General features: G+C 40.1%; 1 protein-coding gene across 1 annotated transcript in view; it reads left to right on the forward strand.

The window, feature by feature from the left end:
* Positions 1–22320, forward strand: part of SNX25 (sorting nexin 25) — a 252808-nt gene that overhangs the window by 34377 nt on the left and 196111 nt on the right. The window contains exon 2 of the mRNA XM_036765361.1: positions 12782–12866. Coding sequence (XP_036621256.1) covers positions 12845–12866 — 22 coding nt within the window. The 5' untranslated portion in view covers positions 12782–12844. The remainder of the gene's footprint in view (positions 1–12781; positions 12867–22320) is intronic.

Raw genomic sequence — 22320 nt, forward strand, 5'->3', positions numbered from 1 at the left:
CTTAGGTCATTTACCATCTATGTGATTTGTGGGCCTTGGTTTCCTAATCTCTAAGATGAAAGTTTGTTCCAGCTCTACATCTATGACCTTGTGATAGGATATGGAGGGTGGAAAGAGAGGGAAGAACAGAGCATGACTGAAAGTGTGAGTCTGGGAGACTGGTGGATGGTAGTAGCCCTCCTCTGTAGAAATAGAGAAGTTCAATTCAGCAAGAACTTATTAAGTCTGAATTCCTTTGGAAATAACAAGTTGCCTGCTATGAGCCAGGTATTGGGAATACAGAGATACAACCAAAATAGTTCCTTCTTTCAGGGAGTTCTAATTTATGGGTAGCAAACAACATGTACACATATAATTGGATATAAAATATTTACAAAGTAATCAATCAGTCTTCAAGCATTTATTAAGTATCTACTAGGGGCCAGATTCATAGTTGCAGATACGCATATGATGAATGAAACAACCCCTACTTTCAGGGAGACTATATTCTAATGGGGGAGTATGTATTATTTCAGTGGAGGGGATATGTGGAAGGGACCATGAAAAACTGGGAGAGCCTGGAAAAGTAGAAATGGCTCTTAGATACAGCCTTCGCAAAGGCACAGAGATAGGAGACAGAATGGGAAACAACATGGGGGCCAGGTTGGCTGGAACATTGAGTGCCTGAGTGTGGAGTAATGTGGAATCATTATGCAAAGAGAAGGTTTAAGGGGGTGTGGTGGGGGGGGGTACTTTAAATACCAAGCAGAGAAATTTGTATTTTATCCTGGGGACCACAGGGCCCAAGTAAAGCTTCTTGAACAGAAGAGTGACATGGTCTCACCTATGCCTGAGGAATTTCAATTTGGTGGTTATATGGAGGATGGGTTGGAGAGAAGAGAGACTGGATGGAGACATAATAATTCAGGCAAGAGATACTAAAGGTCTGAATTTGTAGAAGAGGAGGGAATCCCTGTACGATGTGTTGTGGAGGAATAATCTACCATACTTAGCAACTGATTGGATATGAAAGATGAGGAAGAGTGAGGAGTGGAAAATAATTATGAGTTTATGAACCTGGGAAATAGAAAGATGGTGGTATCCTTAACAGAAATAAGACAGGAAGGGAGTGGTTTAGGGAGAAAGATAATCAGTTCTACTTTGGTCATGTTGAGTTTGAGTTTCTGATGGAACTTGAGGTAGAGGTATCCAGTTGACAGTTGAAAGTGTGAGACTAGATATTGGGAAAGAGATTTGGGGCAGATTTGTAGATTTAGGAGTCATCTGCATACAGGTCATAATGGAACCCCTAGGAGCTTATGAAATTAATGAAGGGAGAGAGTGCAGAGAGAAACAAAAAGGGGGTTTAGAGAGACCCTGGAAGTCAATTATGTATGATGATCTAGAAAAGGAGACTGAGAAAGAGCAGTCAAACAGTTGGAAAATAAAACAGAAGAAAACCAAAGGAGGTGAGAGTGTCAAAAGCTACAGACGAGTCAAACACAATGATCACTGCAGAAAGACTACAGAATTTGGCAGTTAAGAAATCCTTGATAGAGTTTTAGTCAAGTGATGGGATCAGAAATCAAACTGGGTGAAGAAGGTGAGAACAGCGGGAGCAGACAACTCTTTCTAGCAGTCTGGCAGCAGATGTGATATAAGATGGCAAAGTCAATTGGAAATATTTTAAATGGTGATAGAGACCTGAATAAATTTGTGGGTCGTATAGGTGCCAGTAGAAAGGGGGAGGTTGAAAGTGAGAGAGGGAGGAAATGATTATTGGGGCAAGTACCTCCAAGAGACAAGAGGGGATAGGATCAAGCCTTGATGAAGAAAAGAGTCATTTCTTCCTCAGAAATTGGATTAAAGGAAGAGAGAACAGGTAAAGATAGATAAGGGAGCTCATGATGAATGGCCTTACTTATTTTAAAAATTAAAGTAAGAGATTATATCTACTGAGAAAGAAAGGGTGGAAATTATGTGGTAAGGACATTCCTTCAGGAGAGGAGAAAAGTTGTGGAAAAATCACTGAGGGGGTGAGAGAGTGAGTCAATCAAGGGAGAATAGAAGGATTTCTATGACCCAATTCAGGTTAGAGAACATGAAGTTATAGTGGAACATCACAGTTATGTGACTTTATCCAGGGGCTTGTAGCAGCATGGAAATGGAAGCAGAGAGGGTGAATGTAAGGGGTGATCCAGGGTGAAGGACTGGCAGGGTGTGGACAGCAGCAGTTGGTAAGGTGATGAGGGATTCAAGGATGGAAGATGGTGTGTAGTTGACCTTTCAACTATTGGGTCAAGATTGTAAAAAGGAAAGAGGGGTAATGGATTGGGAAAACAGAGAGAGACAGAGAAATAAATAGCAACAGTGAGGATGAAATATGGGTTTTGCAGGAATGAGGTAAATAGAAGAGGAAAGACAAAAAATTACAATTGGAAAAGGGACTTTCAGAGTTTAAAATTGGAGTTAGCACAGTTATTCTTGAAGGTAAGATCTAGGATGTGATCACCCTTTGGGTGGCTGTGGTAGAGTGAAGTTGTCTTTTTAACTACCACTCAATAGTCATAGTCGCCTCTGTGATGTGGGAGAGTGAAGATGTCAGTCATGCGCATTGAGGCTGATGAGTTGGGAGTCAAGGATGTTTCAGGGAATATCCACCTGACTACAGAAATCCCCAAGTATGAGGGGAGAACAAATAAATTATGGTATATTAATGTAATGGATTCTATTGTGCTATAAGAAATGGATAAAGGGAATGTTTTTGGAGAATCCTGAGAAGCCTTATATGAACTGATGTAGAATGAAGTGAGTAAAACAAGGAGAACAGTTTATACAGTAACATTTTTTAAATGACAAACTTTGAAAGACTTAACAACTCTGACTCATAGAATGATCAACCATGATTCCAGAGGAGTAATAATAAAGGATGCTACCCACTTTCTGACACAGAGGCAGTGGAATGAATATGCAGAATGAGACACATTTTTGTATATGACCAACATAGCAATTTTTTTGCTTGACTATGTGTCCTTGTTACAAGAATTTTGTCTTTTTCTTTTTCTTTCCCAGTTGAGGGGAGTGGGTAGAGAAAGGAGGGAGAGAAAATTAACACTTGTTCATTGAAAAAAACTTTAAAAATAAAAACCATGAGCCAGGTCCTGACATCCTTGAGGAAGAGTGGCGTATAATCTCTATGTGGTTCAGAACTAGGACCAGTGGGTGGAAACTGACTGCAATGGATATCTGGACATGGTGATGTAGAAGATGCAGAGACCCTCCAAGGAAATAAACTGCTGGTTGATGGGTGGTAGAGGGAAGGTACAGAAGTGAGAATGGGAAGCAGAGAGTAGGAGGATTCCTCCTCCTGACTTAGTGTATCTAAGAAATGGGGTGGTGTAATGTTAATGGGATAAGATCTTCCCTACCCATTAATAGGCCTCACATGGAGCCCATTAAGGGAAGCTTGCCTAGGGGAAGCTTGCTTGTAGGAAGGCTCCCACACTTTTTGCCAATTTCTAATTAGGCACTGAGTCACGGGAGTTGTGAGGCTTTCTGGCTCTGAGAAGTGTATAACTCTGAGTTGGTATTTTGCTTTGGGGGTTGATTATGAGAAGGACCTTGTGATTTCCTGGTAGCCGTATGTTCAGACACCCTGACTGCTCAGATGTAAAGGCTCTCTCCATCCAGTGGTGTATGTAAAGTATATAGCAACATTGCTTTGGTTCAGGCAGTTAAGAGCCCTGTCTTTTGGTCTTTATGCTAATTTCTCTGCTTGTATTTTCTCTGACATTCAGGGGGCTGACTTTTCCTCTGATCTAGCGAATGTAATTAAAGAGGATTGTTAACCCCTTTTTGAGCAGTCTTTCCTAGCAAAGCGGATCTAAGAACCTGGGCTAACAGCCATCCTGGATGTGAGAGTGCAGTTGCTGCTACAGATGGATAGATAAGTGAGCTGAAGAGAATGTCCAGGGATGCTGTATCTGGAGAGGTCCAGGTTTCTGTGAGTGCCCAAAGATAGAGTGTAAAGATGATTGCACCTAGAAACGGCATTTGTTGACAATGGAGCAGCAGCTTCTCAGAGGCACTAGAATGGAGTAAGGATGACTGGAGAATGATCCAGAGAGTAGCAGATGAAAAGAGATTTTTTTGTTTGTTTTTAATCTTGGCAGACAGCTGCTCTGAATATGAAGCCCTGGGTCTTGAATTCCCGCTGTTTACTACTTGGGTGATCTTGGGCAAGTCACTTTAAAAATGAGTAAAATGAAAGACTTGTACTAACCTCCAAGGTCCTTTTTAGCCATAAATCATATTATTCTTATTATTAGTCCTTCATGGTGATTGGGGAAACCCCACACTGATGTTCACTTATCTGTGGAATATTGGTGGGGAGTAGGGACAAGGCTTAAGAACCATGTTCTTTTTTTTATTTTATTTAATTTTATTTAATTTATTTAATGTATTTAGTTTTCAGCACTGATTTTCACAAGAGTTTGAATTACTAATTTTCTCCCCATTTCTACCCTCCCGCCCACTCCAAGATGGTGTATATTCTGGTTGCCCCATTCCCCAGTCAGCCCTCCCTTCGGTCACCCCATTCTCCTCCCATCCCCTTTTCCCTTCTTCTCTTGTAGGGCAAGATAAATTTCTATGCCCCATTGCCTGTGTATCTTATTTCCTAGTTGCATGCAAAACCTTTTTTTTTTTGAACATCTGTTTTTAAAACTTTGAGTTCCAAATTCTCTCCCCTCTTCCCTCCCCCCGCTCCACCCTTCCTAAGAAGGCAAGCAATTCAGCATAGGCCATATGCGTATCAATATGTAAAACCCTTCCAAAATACTCATGTTGTGAAAGACTAACTATATTTTCTCCTTCCTAACCTATCCCCCTTTATTCAATTTTCTCCCTTGACCCTGTCCCTTTTTGAAAGTGTTTGTTTTTGATTACCTCCTCCCCCTATCTGCCCTACCTTCTATTGTCCCCCCTTTTTTATCTTCTTCCCCCTTCTTTCCTGTGGGGTAAGATACCCAATTGAGTGTGTATGGTATTCCCTCCTCAGGTCAAATCCGATAAGAGCAAGATTTACTCATTCCCCCTCACCTGCCCCCTCTTCCCTTCCTTCAGAACTGCTTTTTCTTGCCACTTTTATGTGAGATAATTTACCCCATTCTATCTCTCCCTTTCTCCCTCTCTCAATATATTCCTCTCTCATCCCTTAATTTGATTTTATTTTTTTGGATATCATCCCTTTTGCCCTTTGTGTGTGTGTGTGTGTGTGTGTGTGTGTGTTTGTGTGTGTATGTGTGTATATATATGTATATGTATATATGTGTATATATGTATATATATACACCTACATGTATATATACACACATATACATACACATATATGTACATATATATGCATATTCCTTTCAGCTACTCTAATACTGAGGTCTCATGAATCATACACATCATCTTTCCATGTAGGAATGTAAACAAAACAGTTCAACTTTAGTAAGTCACTTGTGATTTCTCTTTCTGGTTTACCTTTTCATGCTTCTCTTGATTCTTGTGTTTGAAAGTCAAATTTTCTATTCAGCTCTGATCTTTTCACTGAGAAAGTTTGAAAGTCCTCTATTTTATTGAAAATCCATATTTTGCCTTGGAGCATGATGCTCAGTTTTGCTGGTTTTAAATGATTCTTGGTTTTAATCCTAGCTCCATTGACCCCCAGAATATCATATTCAAAGCCCTTCAATCTCTTAATGTAGAAGCTGCTACATCTTGCGTTATCCTGATTATTTTTCTACAATACTCAAATTGTTTCTTTCTGGCTGCTTGTAGTATTTTCTTCTTGACCTGGGAGCTCTGGAATTTGGTGACAACATTCCTAGGAGTTTTCTTTTTGGGATCCTTTTGAGGAGGTGATGGGTAGATTCTTTCAATTTCTATTTTGCCCTGTGGCTCTAGAATATCAGGGAAGTTCTCCTTGATAATTTCTTGAAAGATGACATCTAGGCTCTTTTTTTGATCATGGCTTTCAAGTAGTCCAATAATTTTTAAATTAGCTCTCCTGGATCTATTCTCCAGGTCAGTGGTTTTTCCAATGAGATATTTCACATTGTCTTCCACTTTTTCATTCCTTTGGTTCTGTTTTATAATATCTTGATTTCTCATCAAGTCACTAGCTTCCACTTGCTCCAATCTCATTTTTAAGGTAGTATTTTCTTCAGTGGTCTTTTGGACCTCCTTTTCCATTTGGCTAATTCTGCCTTTCAAAGCATTCTTCTTGTCATTGGCTTTTTGGAGCTTTTGCCATTCGAGTTCGTCTATTTTTTAAGGTGTTGGTTTCTTCAATATTTTTTTCAGTATTTTTTTGGGTCTCCTTTAGCAAGTCATTGACTTGTTTTTCATGGTTTTCTTGCATCATTCTCATTTCTCTTCCCAATTTTTCCTCTACTTCTCTAACTTGCTTTTCTGACTCCTTTTTGAGCTCTTCCATGGCCTGAGACCAGTTCATGTTTTTCTTGGAGGCTTCTGATGTAGGCTCTTTGACTTTGTTGACTTCTTCAGGCTGTATGTTTTGGTCTTCTTTGTCACCAAAGAAAGATTCCAAAGTCTGAGAGTGAATCTGGGTGTGTTTTTGCTGCCTGGTCATGTTCCCAGCCAACTTACTTGACCCTTGAGTTTTTCAGTGGGGTATGACTGCTTGTAGAGTAAAGAGTACCTTGTTCCAAACTTAAGGGGATGTGCTGTTGTTTTCAGAGCTATTTCTATACGGCCAGCTCTGCCACACCAGCACTTCTCCCTCCCCAAGAACCACCAACCTGGACCTGACTCAGATCTTCAGCAGGCTCTGCAGTCCTGCTCTGATCTGCCACTTAATTCTTCCCACCAGGTGGGCCTGGGGCCAGAAGCAACTGCAGCTGTAGTTCTGTAGCTGCAGCACCCCCACTGTCCCCAGAGTGGTGGCTGAACCATGGACTCTTTTCACTCTGTCCCCCGCAGCTTTTTCCACTAACCTTCAGTTTCAGCAATCCAGCTAGCAGCTGTTGTGGGGGTGAAAGCCCAACAACAAGAATGCTACCAGCATGCTGCCAAGGCACAGGTTCTTTTGATCTGCTTAACTAAGGAAAGCAAGGTTAAGGGGTTGACAAGCTTACTTTTAATTCAGCATACAAATATCACTCACTTAGTTCAGGGGTAAAAAGACCAGCACCCTGAACTTCAGAGCAAAATACAAATTACAAACATCAGCAGACAGACCCAATACAATTCAAACATCTAGGTTTAGCCTGGGAGCTCAGAACAAGGGCTGGCCCAGAGTCACGCACCACCAGTGCTGTGGGTAAGAGCTCCAAAGAAGAGAAAGCCAACCCCTGGTTTTATATCTTTTTCAGGGGTGAGTCACACATGCAACTCACCCACGTGACCTAGAATTGTCACAAAGAGGCGACTTAAACCCACGTGGTCTAAAAGCCTCTGCTGTCCCAGACATGTAAACTAGGCCCTCCCTGGAGTTAGCCCCACCTTGGGCCCCACCTTAGTTGCCAATCCACACCCACATAGGTTTTGCAGCTAATAGGGGTTTGGGCCTGGGACTTAGCACCTAGTAAGGTTCAATGAAATACACTGAATTCCTCAAAGGGAACAAAAGCCAAACTCATCAAGGGTACTTGGTTGAACTAAGTGCTAAGGAGCCCATTTTGCTTACCAACACACTCCACCCCTTGTTACAGGATACTTAATCTAATCAGCCATGCATCCTGGAACATACATTGACCCATCATACATTGTGATCCAATTACGCAGGAAACTAAAACATATTCACAACAAAGCAAAACATATCATTCAGTGACATTCCCAAATATTTGTTTACAATACAAACATGACCCACCCCCAGGTCCCAGCAAGATAATCTCTTCAATCAATCATTCCCAAAATACTTGTTTACAATTCAAATGTCCATCCCTAGGTCAAATCAAGTTAATCTCTTTAGCTAATACAAAGTGTCCAAATAAAGTACTTCTTCAGCAGCACACTGCCATTGCAGGCTTCTACTTGGCACCCAAAGTTCCAATTTCAAAGAAAGAGTCCAAAGAAAGTTCTTTTACGCTTTGTTCTCCCCGTTATGTTCCAGTCCCTGGTTCCAAGTCCTGAGGGGCAACTGGGTGATAAAAGCCAATGGGGTGGGGTTCTTGGGGGTCCAAGGCACTTCTCCCACCCCAAGAAAAACAAATCCATGTCTCCCTCCTGGATCCCAAGCAGCCCAAGCTGAAGGGACCAAAAAGGCAGACTCAGTGCCTTGCTGCAAAGTTTCCGTCTTGTCCCAGGGCTGAATTCCAAGCCCCTGGGCTCCTGGTTGTCTAGTTCCAGCTGGCCTCTTCTGGCTTCTGCTGGAATCTGGATTGCAATGTAGGTGATTCTCCACCTTTTTGCTCACCTCAAAGTTCTCTGCTCTGTCTGGGGAAGGTAGGGGAAAAAGCACACTCAGCATCTTGCTGCAAAGTTTCCATCTTGCTCCAGGGCTGGACTCCAGGCTCCTGGGTTCCAACTCCAGCTGGCCTCACCTGGCTTCTTCTGGAATCTCGATGTAGGTGGTTCCCCATCTTTGTGCTCACCTCACCAAAGTCAGCTGGAAGGCAGCTCACTGCTCTCACCTTTCCAAAGTTCTTATGCAGGCAGTCTTCTGCTCTGTCTGGGTCAGTATTTCAGCAGCTGCTGTCTACTTCTTCTTTTTTCTTACCAGCCCGTCCTGCCAAATCTGTAGGAAGGCCATTCTCCGTTCCTGTTTCAAAACTCCTTATACAATATAATCTCAAGACATTCACCCTTTCAGTACAGCCCTCCTGGGCCAGGCTTATCAGCTTAAGCCCTGGGAAGAAAGGATTATCTTCTGCTCTGGGCCCCTGGGAAACCACGGCCAGAACTTCCACTGGCCTGTTTTCCTTCATGACTTTGTTGCTCCTGAGGCTGCACAGAACCATAGCCACCCCAAGAACACAGAGCAGTCCAAAAACAGGGAAATATTCAACCAACACAGTACCACAAAACGCCATGCTTTCCTGTTAAAGGCAGATCCTGTCCACAACTACGCCGTTTGTTTCAACAATCCGACTAGCAGCTGTTGTGGGTGTGAAAGCCAAACAACAAGAATGCTATCAGCATGCTGCAGAAGCACAGGTTCTTTTGATCTGCTTAACTAAGGAAAGCAAGGTTAAAGGGTTGACAAGCTTACTTTAATTCAGCACACAAATATCATTCACTTAGTTCAGGGGGAAAAAGACCAGCACCCGGAACTTCAGAGCAAAATATAAACAAATTACAAACATCAACAGACAGACCCAATACGATTCATAGTTACCAACATCTAGGTTCAGCCCAGGAACTCAGAACAAGGGCTGGCCCAGAGTCACGTGCCACCAGTGTATTTGGTTGAACTAAGTGCTAAGAAGCCCATTTTGCTTACCAACACACCTTCTCTGTTGTCTTTGGTGTTTGTGGGTTGAGAAGTCTGGTAACTGTCACAGCTCACTGATTCAGGGAGCTAGGACCTGTACCGCCTGGTTCCTGGTCTGGTTGGTTCTGCTGCCACCCATGCTGGGTTCCTCTCCCCTCTGCTCCCAGCTCTGTGCATGATAGACCTCACCCAGCAACCATCCAGGCTGTCCTGGGCTGGATCCGTGCTTCCCTCTACTATCTTGTGGGTCCTGCAGTTCTAGAATTTGTTCAGTGCCATTTTTTATAGGCTTTTGGAGGGACCTGGCAGGGAGCTCACGCAGGTCCCTGCTTTCCAGCCACCTTAAGAACCATGTTCTACAGGAGGCTAGTGTCTTTCTGCCCAAATTTACCTTGTGTATGCTTTTCATGCATCTTATATATGCCTTTATATGTACATGTTGTCTTCCCCCTTCGAATACAAATTCCTTGAGTTGGGGGAATATTTTACTTTGTCTTTGTATCATTTGATCTCTCAGTTTTGTCATCTGTAAATGGGGTTTGTAATATATTCAGGGATGGAGGATGGTGTGTAGTTGACCTTACAGTTTTGTTAGGAGATTAACAGAGCATATAAATGCTTATGGATTGATTGAATATGGTACTGTATTGAACTGGGTTCCCCTAGATGGCAATCTGGAACTGGCAGGAGCAATTGTCTTCTATTCTCATACTCCAGATTTGTTCCAATAGTCCTAGGTATGGGTATAGGGCTAGGAAGTTCAGATGGAACTGAGACTTTCTCTATACTTCATTGATTTGGGGGGAGAACAGTTTCCAGAGTCTGCTGCCAAATAAACTTGATTGTTTTCAATGCAGGAAATGTTATACGCAGTGGAGAGCTTTCTACAGCTGAAACTAATGCAGATCAGTTCTGGGAGTGGGTGGGTGACCATCCAGATATTGTTAACCAAAAAGTGGAGACCACAACTTTGAGCAAGCCAAAGTCCCTATCCTGGGCATCTCTTTAAGACTATAAATTGCAGAAGGTGCTGACCTGCATTGAGGGGTAGGGGGGTTTCCTCATCTGGAATTTCCTTATATCAGCAAAAACTTAAGTCTTGCCCTTAATTCTATGCTTATCTTGCCATCGGTCAATCAGTTAACTAGCATTTATCAAGCTCCTACTATGTGCCCAATCATGCTGTCTTGTCCTGCCTTAGGGATTCTGATGCCCCTTTGTTATCTACCCATATTTCTTTACTTTGGACACACCTTTGGACATCTCTTTACTTTGGACATACCCTGCTCCCTACCTGCTTGCTTCTGTATAGTAACTAATCATTTGCCCTTGTATAACTTTCATCTTGCTTCTGGCCCTTCACTACCACAGCCAATACTAATGTCCATGACCCTGCCTACACCAGGCTGCCTTGCTAGAGTCACAGCCAATTCCATGGAGGGTTTCCTGTTGTCGTCTCACTCCTTGGAGTAGATCAATGGGGAAAAAATAAACCTGGTAACCTAGAAGTGGAGGAGGCTCTTCCTGGAAAAGGGATGGTGGGTGGCCCATGGACTGCTTTTAGTTCCGTTGGTTCTTAATTTTTGTCTAAGGCTGGCCAGCCTGCCACCAAGTGAAATTTAGCCGAAATCTGAAAATTCTGACATTCTTACATGGTATAATGATGGGACATTCTGTTCACCTCCTGACAGAGAGGTGAAAGACTCCAAATATTTTTTGGACAAGGCCAGCATGGAAATTTTGTTTGGCTTCTAATGTTTATAGTAAGGGTTTTGTTTTTTCATTCTCAATTGGGGGAGTGGTTGGAGTAGGAGGGAGAGAAGGCAGATTTTTGTTGATTTGAAAAAAAGAAAATAATTAAGTACTTATCTCATTGGGTCATTGGGAGATCAAATGAAATAATATATGTAAAGCACTTTGCAGATGGTCAAACAGTATATAAACATCAGCTGTCATAATTCTAGTGATTGTACCTGCTTATTGTCAGCAAGCTGCTTTGCAAAGTATATCAAAGAGCAGCGTTTCCTTTCATTGTTAAGTGTACTCTCAAGAGATTAATCGCCTCCCCAGAGCATCTTAAAGTATAAAAACATTAGGGCCTCCACATCTCTTTTTAGCTGCCTCTTTGTCTGATTGGCCCTTGCAAATTCCTTCCATTGCCTAGTACTTTGTACTTTCCTTTGCCTGACAGAGGTAAGAAAAAAAATCAGTTCTTTCTGTTGCTTAAAATAAACCTCATTAACTAAAGGTTAGGTTGATGTTATATGAACTTCTGATGAGAATTATTCTATGAGTACTCAGGAAAGAGGGACTCAGGGACAGCCAGGAAATCCTAGTCATAGGTTGGACAGGTCTCATCTTTGTATTCTCAGAACCTAGCTCAGTGCCTGACACAAAGGATGTGTGTAATAAATGCTCATTGATTTGAATTGAATTGAGTAGGCTGCTGCCAGGAACATACAATTTCAGTGGTCTCTTCTCTTAAAAAACAACAACAAAAAACCTACCTCCTATTCCCTTCATTAAGAGACATAGCCTTTCATTCATTTCCCTTCATTGGGTCTTAGTTTGCTCATTTATATAAAACCAAAGGGTTGGACAAGATGGTAATTGATTTCCTTATAGGGTAGAATGAGGTAGAATAGGGTAGAATCATAGAAAGTCAAAGTTCAAGCAACAGCTTTCTCAATCACAAACTCTCTGCCTCCTCCATTGCTAGTATTCTCTCTCTCTCTCTTTCTTCTCCTCCTCCTCTTCCTCCTCCCTTCTTTCTTCCCTTCCCCCCTCACCCCTCCACTGTCTTTAGGCCTGTCCTTGAGGACTTCTTCTGACCTTCAACACCACATGGTATAGCTGCCCCTTGATCACCCCTCACTATCCCTGTCATACCCTCTCATGGTCTCCCCTTCCTCCCAGTCCTTGCATAGGAAATGGATACACCAACCCTTCTTCCAAAGTAATCCCACCTCTGGTCAGACTATCTTCTGAGCCACTGATCTCCACCTCCTAACTCTTTTGGACACAGATAAAGATATACTTAGTTCTGGCTCTTTCTAATGCTTTGTATACATGATCTCATCTCCTGGAATAAAAACAACCCTGTGATGTAGACATTACAGGTATTATTGTCCGCATTTTATAGACAAAGAAATGGAAGCTCTGTAAGGCCATGTGATTTGTCTCTGGAACCCTAGCTTCCATAGGGAAGATTCAGATCTCGATCTTCCTGTCTCCAGGTTCAGCCCAGATCCCGCTGTACAGTGCTATTTCTTCAAGTCTTCTGTGTGGATTTGAAACCAGGTGGTATTTTTCATGATGTAATTTATTGCTTTATTAACACATACTCTATTTATATTTCAGAGCCCTTTATCTGGAAATTCACATGAGTCTATCCAGTCCAGAAGAGTAGTGATTTCTCATAACATGGATAAAGCTCTAAAAGAAGGTAAGGATTTTATATAGATATGTATTTATGGGTAGACAGGCATCTATCTATTCACACATATTTCAGTATAAAGCAGGCCATTATATTCTGAAATTCAAATAAGATGCAGGGAATTGATGAAGATTTCTGTAATTCATCCAGAGCACTGAGTACTTTTTCCTTGGGGGCATTCGTATTAAAATTTTCATACCAGTTTCACATAGTAATATCGAATAGTTCTACCCTCTGCTTTCCTGGGTTCATTTGAGTCCCTGTTTGTTTTACCAGACGGATGGAAAAACAAGCAAACAGAAAAGGATGAGTGTTATCAGTGTCATCCTAGACTCTTGAACCTGATTTGTTTTAGTTCGCCGTAAGAAACATTGCACTTCAGTGATAATTCCTATGCAAGGCCGAGTTCTTGAATTAATAATGGCAGAATCATGTTTAGAAGTGTTTAGTGAGCATCATGGTAAATGGTGAGAAAATAAATCCAGAAATTCCCCTACTCCCACCCCCTTGACTGGTATGCTTTATCATTCATTTGTTCTCAGTGGGATTGTTTTAAATTATTTTTAAAATTTGCCTGGCAGCAACTTTCTTGGTGATTATAGAACATACATATATTAAAGCCTCTCCATTTGAGGGAACTTTGGTTAGACAGTATAGCCTATATATGTATACATACACTAATTATATTCATATTAATATACACACAACTGCTTGCACACATGGTTGTGTGCACATATCTATACATACACAAAAAATATATACGCAACTTAGAGATGTATAATACACAACAATCACATTTCATTCCATGGTTAAATTTTTAAAAATTTGTTTAGTCTCCTGAGAACAGATTGCCATAGAAGTTCTGGTAAATCTATTCCCTATCTGTTTGCTGTCTTCCGGTTTCATGTATAAATGCTCTTGGCATGACCTGACTTAGTCGGGTATCCTCTTGCCAAGCTTTTTGGAAGCGTTAGTTTCCTCTCAATTGCTTTTCCTTGTTTCATGAGGCGACCCTGCTCATAATTATCCTTCTATTGCCCAGTGACTCATCTTTTGAACATACATTGACACATTTTTGGAACATGTCAAGGAATTAACATCTTACAGTGGAAAGAATGCTGGCTCTGGGATGTTCAAATCCTTTCTCTTACACTGTGCCCCTGTGACTTTGGGAAAGTCACTGAACCTCCCCTTCCCCTTCCCCTTCCCCTTTGAATGAGAACTATCCTTAGGCCTTGAACATTTGATCATAAAATGTTTACTTTACCCTTTAGTGGTATTGACGTACTCCTCAGAAATCTTGAGTCTATTGTTAATGGGGAACATTTATGCCAAATAGTGTAATAGTCAACAAAGTTGGGGATTGAGAGGGAAAATAAATTTAGTGTTTGGTATAACAAAATTAGAAATAAAAATTAGAGGACTCTTACTGTGAAAAAAATGTTAACCTTTTAGCCTGATGGGATTATTATCTATAGTCCATACATTTATTTTGAAAGATTTTTTAAAAAGAATTTTTAGAAATTTAAAATAGTGGGTAAAATTACACATGACTGTTTTATATAACCTACTTTTCTAAATCTAGGCAGTCAGGACTTTCTATTGAATTAGACACTCAGAATATTGTTATCTAACTTTTATAAGCTTCTGTTTATTTCTTCTAAAACTGGCATTTCATTTTTAGGTCAACGGTATGCAAACAAAAAGCTAACACTGTAAGGCCCCTGTGATTGAATTCTGTTGAACGGAAATGATCAAGCATGGCCTTATTTTTGGTACTTGAAAGGATCAAACAAGTTGAAACTGAAATAAGTTGGTTTTTGTGTTTTTCCTTACTGAACTCCTCCTCCCCCATTTAGAGCATATAGTTTTAAAAGGTAACTTTTCCTCATCCCTTCCCTCGCTCTAAATACTGATCATCAGGATCTCCTTTTGTCTTTTCCTTAGGCAGTCTGGTGGTCTTCTGCTCCAAAGGGCTCACCATCTTGGTGCCAGATTTAGCAAGCACATCTCATTAACTTTATTCCTACTGCAGCTCAGAACTCCAGAGCTGAAGCCATTTACCAGCCTTGCCTCCCTAGCAGCAGGGCATGTAGGCATTTACCACTATGCCAAGTTAGGTTTTTTTTTTTAAATGGAATTTCAAGTAGTCTTTCCATAGGATTCATTTTCTTGAATCTTAGCTGATTGAATTATAAAGCATCAAAATGGTATTAAGTCAGAAATATTGAAGGAAATAATAGAGCTATTTTTTCTGTGGGAGTAACCAGAGTGGGTAGGACTCCAGATATTTCAAGCAAACACGTCTGCATGGGATGAATAAAGATTATACTTTTCCATTATATGTGGTATTAGGGATATTGATGTGTTATCATTTTAAAGTGTGAAAGACTGAGTATTAGAAACTCAGAATCATGAGATGTTTTTATATCTACTCATATTTATGTCAGAGAAAACTCAGTAACCTCCTCTACCCATAACAAACATTCTAAGTTTCTGCCTGAAATAGAATCCCAGGAACCTTCTATACTTACATTTCCATAAGATATGTTAAATGATTAAAAAAAAAGGAGTATTATGGTTCTATTGGACCTTCTGTTAGCCTTTCACAAGATCTGCTCCCTAATTTTCATTTGGCTATTCATTTGTTTATTTATTTAGGTCTAGACCTATGATTTCATATCTATTATCTCACCATTTTTAAAATTTCCTTCCACTGATACAGAGACCTGTTTAGAGCCACAGTGAAGTTAAATAACTTGCCCAGCTTCACACAAGTCTGCGTCTAAGACTGAACCAAGGTTTTCTTCTCTGAAAAGCTGATCCTCTCTCCATGACCCCATACTCTCATTGTTTTATTTTAGGTTATAGTAATTCTTTTTTTACTCAACAAATATTCAAATGTAACCTTAAGAATGAATTTGAAAATGTTAACACTTTCTAAATTTTATCCTTTTAGAGTCATTTTGAATATTAATCATTATTCTGCCATTCAGAAATGGTCTCAATCTCTAACAAGTATCTTCTAGATAATGAGCTACAAACCTAACTAATAGGTTTTATTATTTTGTTCTTTGTTCTTATTGTTGACATTTGTTTGGTTTGAAATGGCCCTTGTTGCCTGGGGACATTTATAAATGGTGTCCCAAAAGTCTTAGTGTGGTTTTAAGCTACTTAGCTTAAAGCTAAAACTTAAAAAAACTTAAAATATCAAAAAATATTTTGTATTGTAAAGCTTTCTGTAACTCATCATAACAGGGATCCTGATAATATCTTTTTAAAAAATAGTATCCTATTTTTTCCTAATTACATTTGAAGACACTTTTTACCATTCATTTTTACAAGATTTTGAGTTCCAAATTTTTCTACCCCTTTCCCTCCCCTCTTTCTAAAATGGTGGGCAATTTGATATAGGTTATACATGTGCTATCATGTAAAACATATTTCCATGTTAGTCACAGTTGTGAAAGAAGAAACAGAGCAAAAGGGAAAAAAACACGAAAAAGAATAAAGTGAAAAAAGTATACTTTGATCTGCATTCAGAGCCCATCAGTTCTTTCTCTGGATAGAATTTTCCTTCGTGAGTACACTGTACTTGTCTTGGATCATTTTATTGCTGAGACAAGCTGAGTCATTCATAGCTGATCATTACACAATGTTGATGATATTGTGTATGATGTTTTCCTGGTTCTGCTCATTTCACTTTCTATCAGTTCATACAAGTCTCTGCAAAGTTTTTCTGAAATCTGCCTGTTTATCATTTCTTATTGCACAGTAATATTCCATTACATTCATATACCACAGCTTGTTCAGCCATTCCCCAATTGATGGGCATTCCCTCAATTTCCAATATTTTGCCACCATGAAAAGGGCTACTATAAATATTTTTATACATGTAGGTCTTTTTTCTTTTTTATGATCTCTTTAGGTTATAGACCTAGTAATGGTATTGCTGGATCAAAGGGTAACACAGTTTGGTTGCCCTTTGAGCATAGTTCTAAATTGCTCTCCAGAATGGTTGGATCAGTTCACAACTCCACCAACAGTGCAGTTTGTTAGTGTCCGAATTTTCCCACTACCTCTCCAACATTTATCACTTTCCCTTTTTGACATGTTAGCCAATCTGATAGTTGTGAGGTGGTACCTTCGAATTGTTTTAATTTGTATTTCTCTAATCAAAAGTGATTCAGAGCACTTCTTCATATGCCTATAGATGGGTCTAATTTCTTCATCTGAAAACTGCTTGTTCATATCCTTGGACCATTTATCATTTGGGGAATGGCTTGTATTCTTATAAATTTGACTCAGGTCTCTATATATTTGAGAAATGAGGCCTTTATCAGAGACACTGGTTATAAACATTGTTTCCCAGCTTTCCTTCTAATATTGGTTGCATTGGTTTTGTTTGAGCAAAAGCTTTTTAATTTAATATAATCAAAATCATATATTTTACATTTTGTTATGTTCTATATCTCTTGTTTGGTCACGAACCTGTAACTCCCTTAACTTTTCCTTTAAGCATTTTGATGCTATACTACTTAGCGCATATGTATCTTTAGTATTGATATTACTTCATTGTCTATTGTACCTTTTAGCAAGATGTAGTTTCCTTCCTTATCTCTTTTAATTAGGTCTATTTTTGCTTCAGATCAGGATTGCTACCCTTGCTTTTTTTTTTTAACTTCACCAGAAGCATAGTAGATTCTGTTCCAGCCCCTTGCCTTTACTCCATGGGTGTCTCTCTGCTTCAAGTGTGTTTCTTGTATACAACATATCATAGGATTCTGGTTTTTGCTCCCCTCTGCTATCTGTTTCCATTGTATGGAAGAGTTCATCCCATTCACATTCACAATTATGATTATTAACTGTGTATTTCTCTCTATCCTATTTTTCCTCCCATTTGTCCTCTCTCCTTTCACCTTTTCCCTCCTCAGTAGTGTTTTGCTTCTGTCTACCACCTCCCTTGTCTGCCTTTTCTTCTGTCAGTTTAGTCGAAACCTCCCCACCCCCCTTTCCTCAATCTCCTCTTCTCCAACTTTCCTGTCAGTTAAGACAGATTTCTGTATCCAACTGATTGTGTATATTATTCCCTCTTTGAGCCAATACTAGTGAGAGTAAGATTCAATACTAATGAGAGTAAGATTTAAGCAGTGCCCATCACCCACCCTTCCCATCTTCCCTTCCACTGTAATAGGTCTTTTGTGCCTCTTCATATGAAGTAATTTACCCCTTTCTAACTCTCCCTTCCTTCTGCAGCCAATGTAGTCCTCTTTCTCATCCTTTAATTTTTTTATGTCATTCCCTCAAATTCACCTTATACCTGTACCTCTGTCTATATACTTTTCTTCTAACTGTACTATTAATGGTACAACTTTTAGGAATGATAGAAATGATACTTGTAAGTATCATTTCCCATGTAGGGATGTAAACAGTTCAGCTCCATTGAATCTGTTATATTTTCTTTTCCCTTTTCCCCTTTTTAGGCTTCTCTTGGGTCTTGGAATTGGAAATAAAATTTTTTGTTCAATTCTAGTCTTCTCCTTATGAAAGCTTGAAATCCTTTTATTTCATTGAATGACCATTTCTTCCCTTGAAGTATTATGCTTAATTTCTCCAGCTTGGTGATTCTTGGTTGTAGTCCTAGCTCCTTTGCCTTCCGGAATATCATGTTCCATGACCTCCAATTCTTTAATGTTACAGCTGCTAAGTCCTGTGTAATTCTAATATTTGAATTGTTTCTTTCTGGCTACTTGCAGTATTTTTCCTTGACCTGATAGTTCTGTGATTTGGCCATAATGTTTGTTGGAGTTTTTATTTGTGATCTCTTTTCTGAGGTGATCAGTGGATTCTTTCCATGCCTATTTTGCCCTCTGCTTGCAGGATTTCAGAGTAGTTTTCCTTGATAATTTCTTGAAAGATGTTGTCCAGGTCCTCCTTTTGATTATGGCTTTCAAGTAGTCCAATGATTCTGACATTGTCTTTCCTGGGTCTATTTTCGAGATAAGTTGTTTTCCCAATGAAGTATTTTACCTTTTCTCCTTTTTTATTCTTTTGAATTCATTTGATTGATCTTTGATGTCTTATAGAGTTATTAGCTTTTACTTGCCCAATTCTAACTGTTAAGGAGTTGTTTTCCTCAGTTAGCTTTTGTACTTCCCTTTTCCATTTGGCCAATTGTACTTTTTAAGGAGGTATTTTCTTTAATGGATTTTTGTATTTCCTTTCCCATTTGGCCAATTCTACTTTTTAAACATTTGTTTTCTTTTTCCAAGTTATTGACTCTTTTTTTCATAATTCTCTTGCATCACTGATTTCTTTTCCCAATTTTCCTTCTACCTCTTTTATATGATTTTTAAACTCCTTTTTTGTGCTTTTCCACGAGTTCTTTCTGGACCTGAGACCACTTCCCATTTTTCTTTGGGGTTTTACTTCTTGGTGTTTTGACATTGCTGTCCTCTTCTGAGTTTGTGTCTCGATCTTCCCTGTCACCAGGATAACTTTCTTTTGTCAGATTCTTTTTTTGTTGTTTTTTTGCTCATCTTTTTGGGCTTTTTCCTTTATTTTAAATTTGAGTTCTGCTCCTGGCATGGAAGGGCACTGTCTCAGACCTCTTGTGCCATGGATTGCAGGCCTGTAATGTTAATGGGGGGGGGAGGGAGGTGTAAGATCTTCTCTGCCCATTAATAGGCCTCGTGTGGAGCCCATTAAGGGAAGCTTGCTTATAGGAAGGCTTGCACACCTTTTTGTTAATAAGGTAATTAGACAACGAGTCAGGTTGTGTTGCCTTCTGGCTCAGCCTATTAGCTGAAAGAATATATATTGTGAGAGGTGAGCTTTTGCTTTGGGGGCTCGCTCATGAGAAAGATGTTGTGATTCCCTCGTCGAGACTCTAAGTGGGTGTATGTTCAGAGCTCCCTGACTCCTCAGAGGTAAAGGCTCTTTTGATTCAGTGATGGATGTAAAGCTTTGATTCAGGCGGTAGAGCCCTGTCTGTTGTATTTTATTTCTCTTTTCTGTACTTTTTCTGTTTAATTAAAAAAGACTGACTCCTGAAACAGCTATCTTTCCTTAGTAAAGAACCTGCACTAGCAGCCATCCTGGGTATGCCAGTGTGGTTGCTATTACAAGGCCCTGGCTGTTTACTTGGTGCTGCACTGATATTGCCCTGTGGCCCACAGGGGACCCTCCTATCTGGTGCTGAGCTGAGGAGCTGGGGCAGGGGGTAGCTGGTGCTGCTGGAGATTGTAGGGGTCTGGCAGCTTACCTAGTGCTGAGCCGGGGTCCTAATGCTGGTATCTGGTGTGTGTTGGGGCCGGTTCTGTATTTCCCAGGAGCTGCACTGAAGCACCTGGCCATCTAGCCTTTGGAGGTTGCCTGTTTGCCCAGGGTTATGCTGAAGCAAGATGCAGCTCTCAGACTTGGAGTCTGCCTGTTCCCCTGGCTATGCTGAGGCATGTGGGGGCTCCTGGTGTTGGTGTTTGCCTGCTCCACCACACTGGGGCTCAGGATCTTCCACTGGTTTGCTGGGATGCTTCCTGTCCTGGATTGCCCTGATAGTGTCTTTTTATAGATGCTGTAGTTAAGAAACCTAAAGGTTGCAAACCCGGGCCTTAGGCTGCTATGGGCTGTCCCTAAATTTTTAGTGCAGTTAGTCTGTACTAGTCCAGTGATACGATGAAAGGGAGGAGGAATCCTTGCTGACTATTTGAGAATGGCTTTTGCTGATTTGGAATTATTTGCTGTTTGTGCTTATGATGCTGAATCATGTATCAGGCGATGCTTTTTCCAGAAATCAATAAGACTGTGGGAAGGCTTGGTTAGAGTATGCAGAGCCAGCTTTTGATCATACTTTCTGATTGCTTCAGAGTGAGCCTAGGATTACAACTCTGGGTAAGGGAAGGGAAGGGAAGGAATCATTTTAGTGTTTTGGGTGAATTGACAGAGAATAGAATTCCCTAGGGACCTCAGAGAAGTCTTGGTGGACTGGTTAAACCAGAGAAATATTTTATGTGCATTTACTCATTTTGTAGTTTGCTCTTCATCACCCCATTTGGAGTTTTCTTGGCAAAGATGTTGGAGTCATTTGCCATTTCCTTCTCTAGCTCATTTTACAGATGAGGAAACTGAGGCAAACAGCTGGTAAGTATCTGAGGCCAGATTTGAACTCAGCAAGATGAGTCTTCCTGATTCCAGGTTTGGCACTCCATCCATTATGTCACCTAGCTAGATAGAATAGTGAAGTAAATTTGGAAACCATTTTTTTCTGTGCTGAGTCGATCCTTTTAGAATGGTGCCTTTTTGATTACGTGAACCTTACCAGTTATATTTATGTAAGTACTCCTTCTCTTTGGAAATAATTACCCTAGAAAAAGCATCTGGATACGATCAAGCATACACAGAGGATATATGTGTGAGGTGACACAATTTAAGGATGTTGAATAGTATGTTCTCAAGATATATGAAAGAGGGGAAGGAATTTTACAACTGGAAGAGACTTAGAACAGTATTACATTTGAAAATGGGTGACTAAGAAAATATAAATAATTCCGACCCATATATATACTTTCTTATCTGTACTCATTTTCTCCAGGAATGGTCTGTGCACATATGAAGGCATCCTTGATAAAAATATGAGAAAGGAAGAGGCAGGCTTTTGAGACCCATATAAAATTGACCATATTTTCAGTCACGTAATTGGAAGGTGCAGAGAATACAAGGTCTCACTGAGCTTATTGTTAATTGACTATTTTGAAAAACCATTGGAATCTATATGACAAAATGCAACTTTAAAGGCTCTTTGCAAAAACATAGCTTTCATTTGTATGTCAAGATCATAATAAACTTCCTTGATAGATGCAACAACAGAGATACCTTTGTTTGGTAATCTTCCCTTAATTACAGGCTAGCGACTTTACATAGGCAAATGTTTTAAGTGATAGCTGAGCGTCTTGGGAATTGTAGTTCCCATTTCTCCCCGCCATCTTCTTCTGGGTTGGAGGAGATGGGAGGAGAGGATGCTGCATTCCCAGTATGCCTCAGTGCCCTTCAGAACATTTTTCCCAGTGGTATCCATAGCCCTTATAATGCCCACAGTGCTTTACAGTCTGTTAATAAAAGTATTTATATAGCACTTTAAAAATATTACCTAATCTGAACCTCATAACAGACCCGAAAGGTAGATACCATCATTGTCCCCGCCTTTATAAATGAGGTAACTGAAGTAAACAGAGGTTAAGTGACTTGTCCAGGGTCACACAGCTAGTATGTGTCTGAAACTGGGTTTGAATTCAGATCTTCCTCCCTCTAGGTCCAATGTTCTATCCACTGTACCATCTAGATCAGTAGTGTCAAACTGAAATAGAAATAGGGGCCACTCATTTATATATAAAGATCTATGCTGCCTGCATATTGACATAGTTGTAATACTATCAATGGTTTATTATATTTTTATTTATTTTGTTAA

The sequence above is a fragment of the Trichosurus vulpecula genome, chromosome 6 (genome assembly GCF_011100635.1).
Source record: "Trichosurus vulpecula isolate mTriVul1 chromosome 6, mTriVul1.pri, whole genome shotgun sequence".
NCBI classification, from domain to species: Eukaryota; Metazoa; Chordata; class Mammalia; order Diprotodontia; family Phalangeridae; genus Trichosurus; species Trichosurus vulpecula.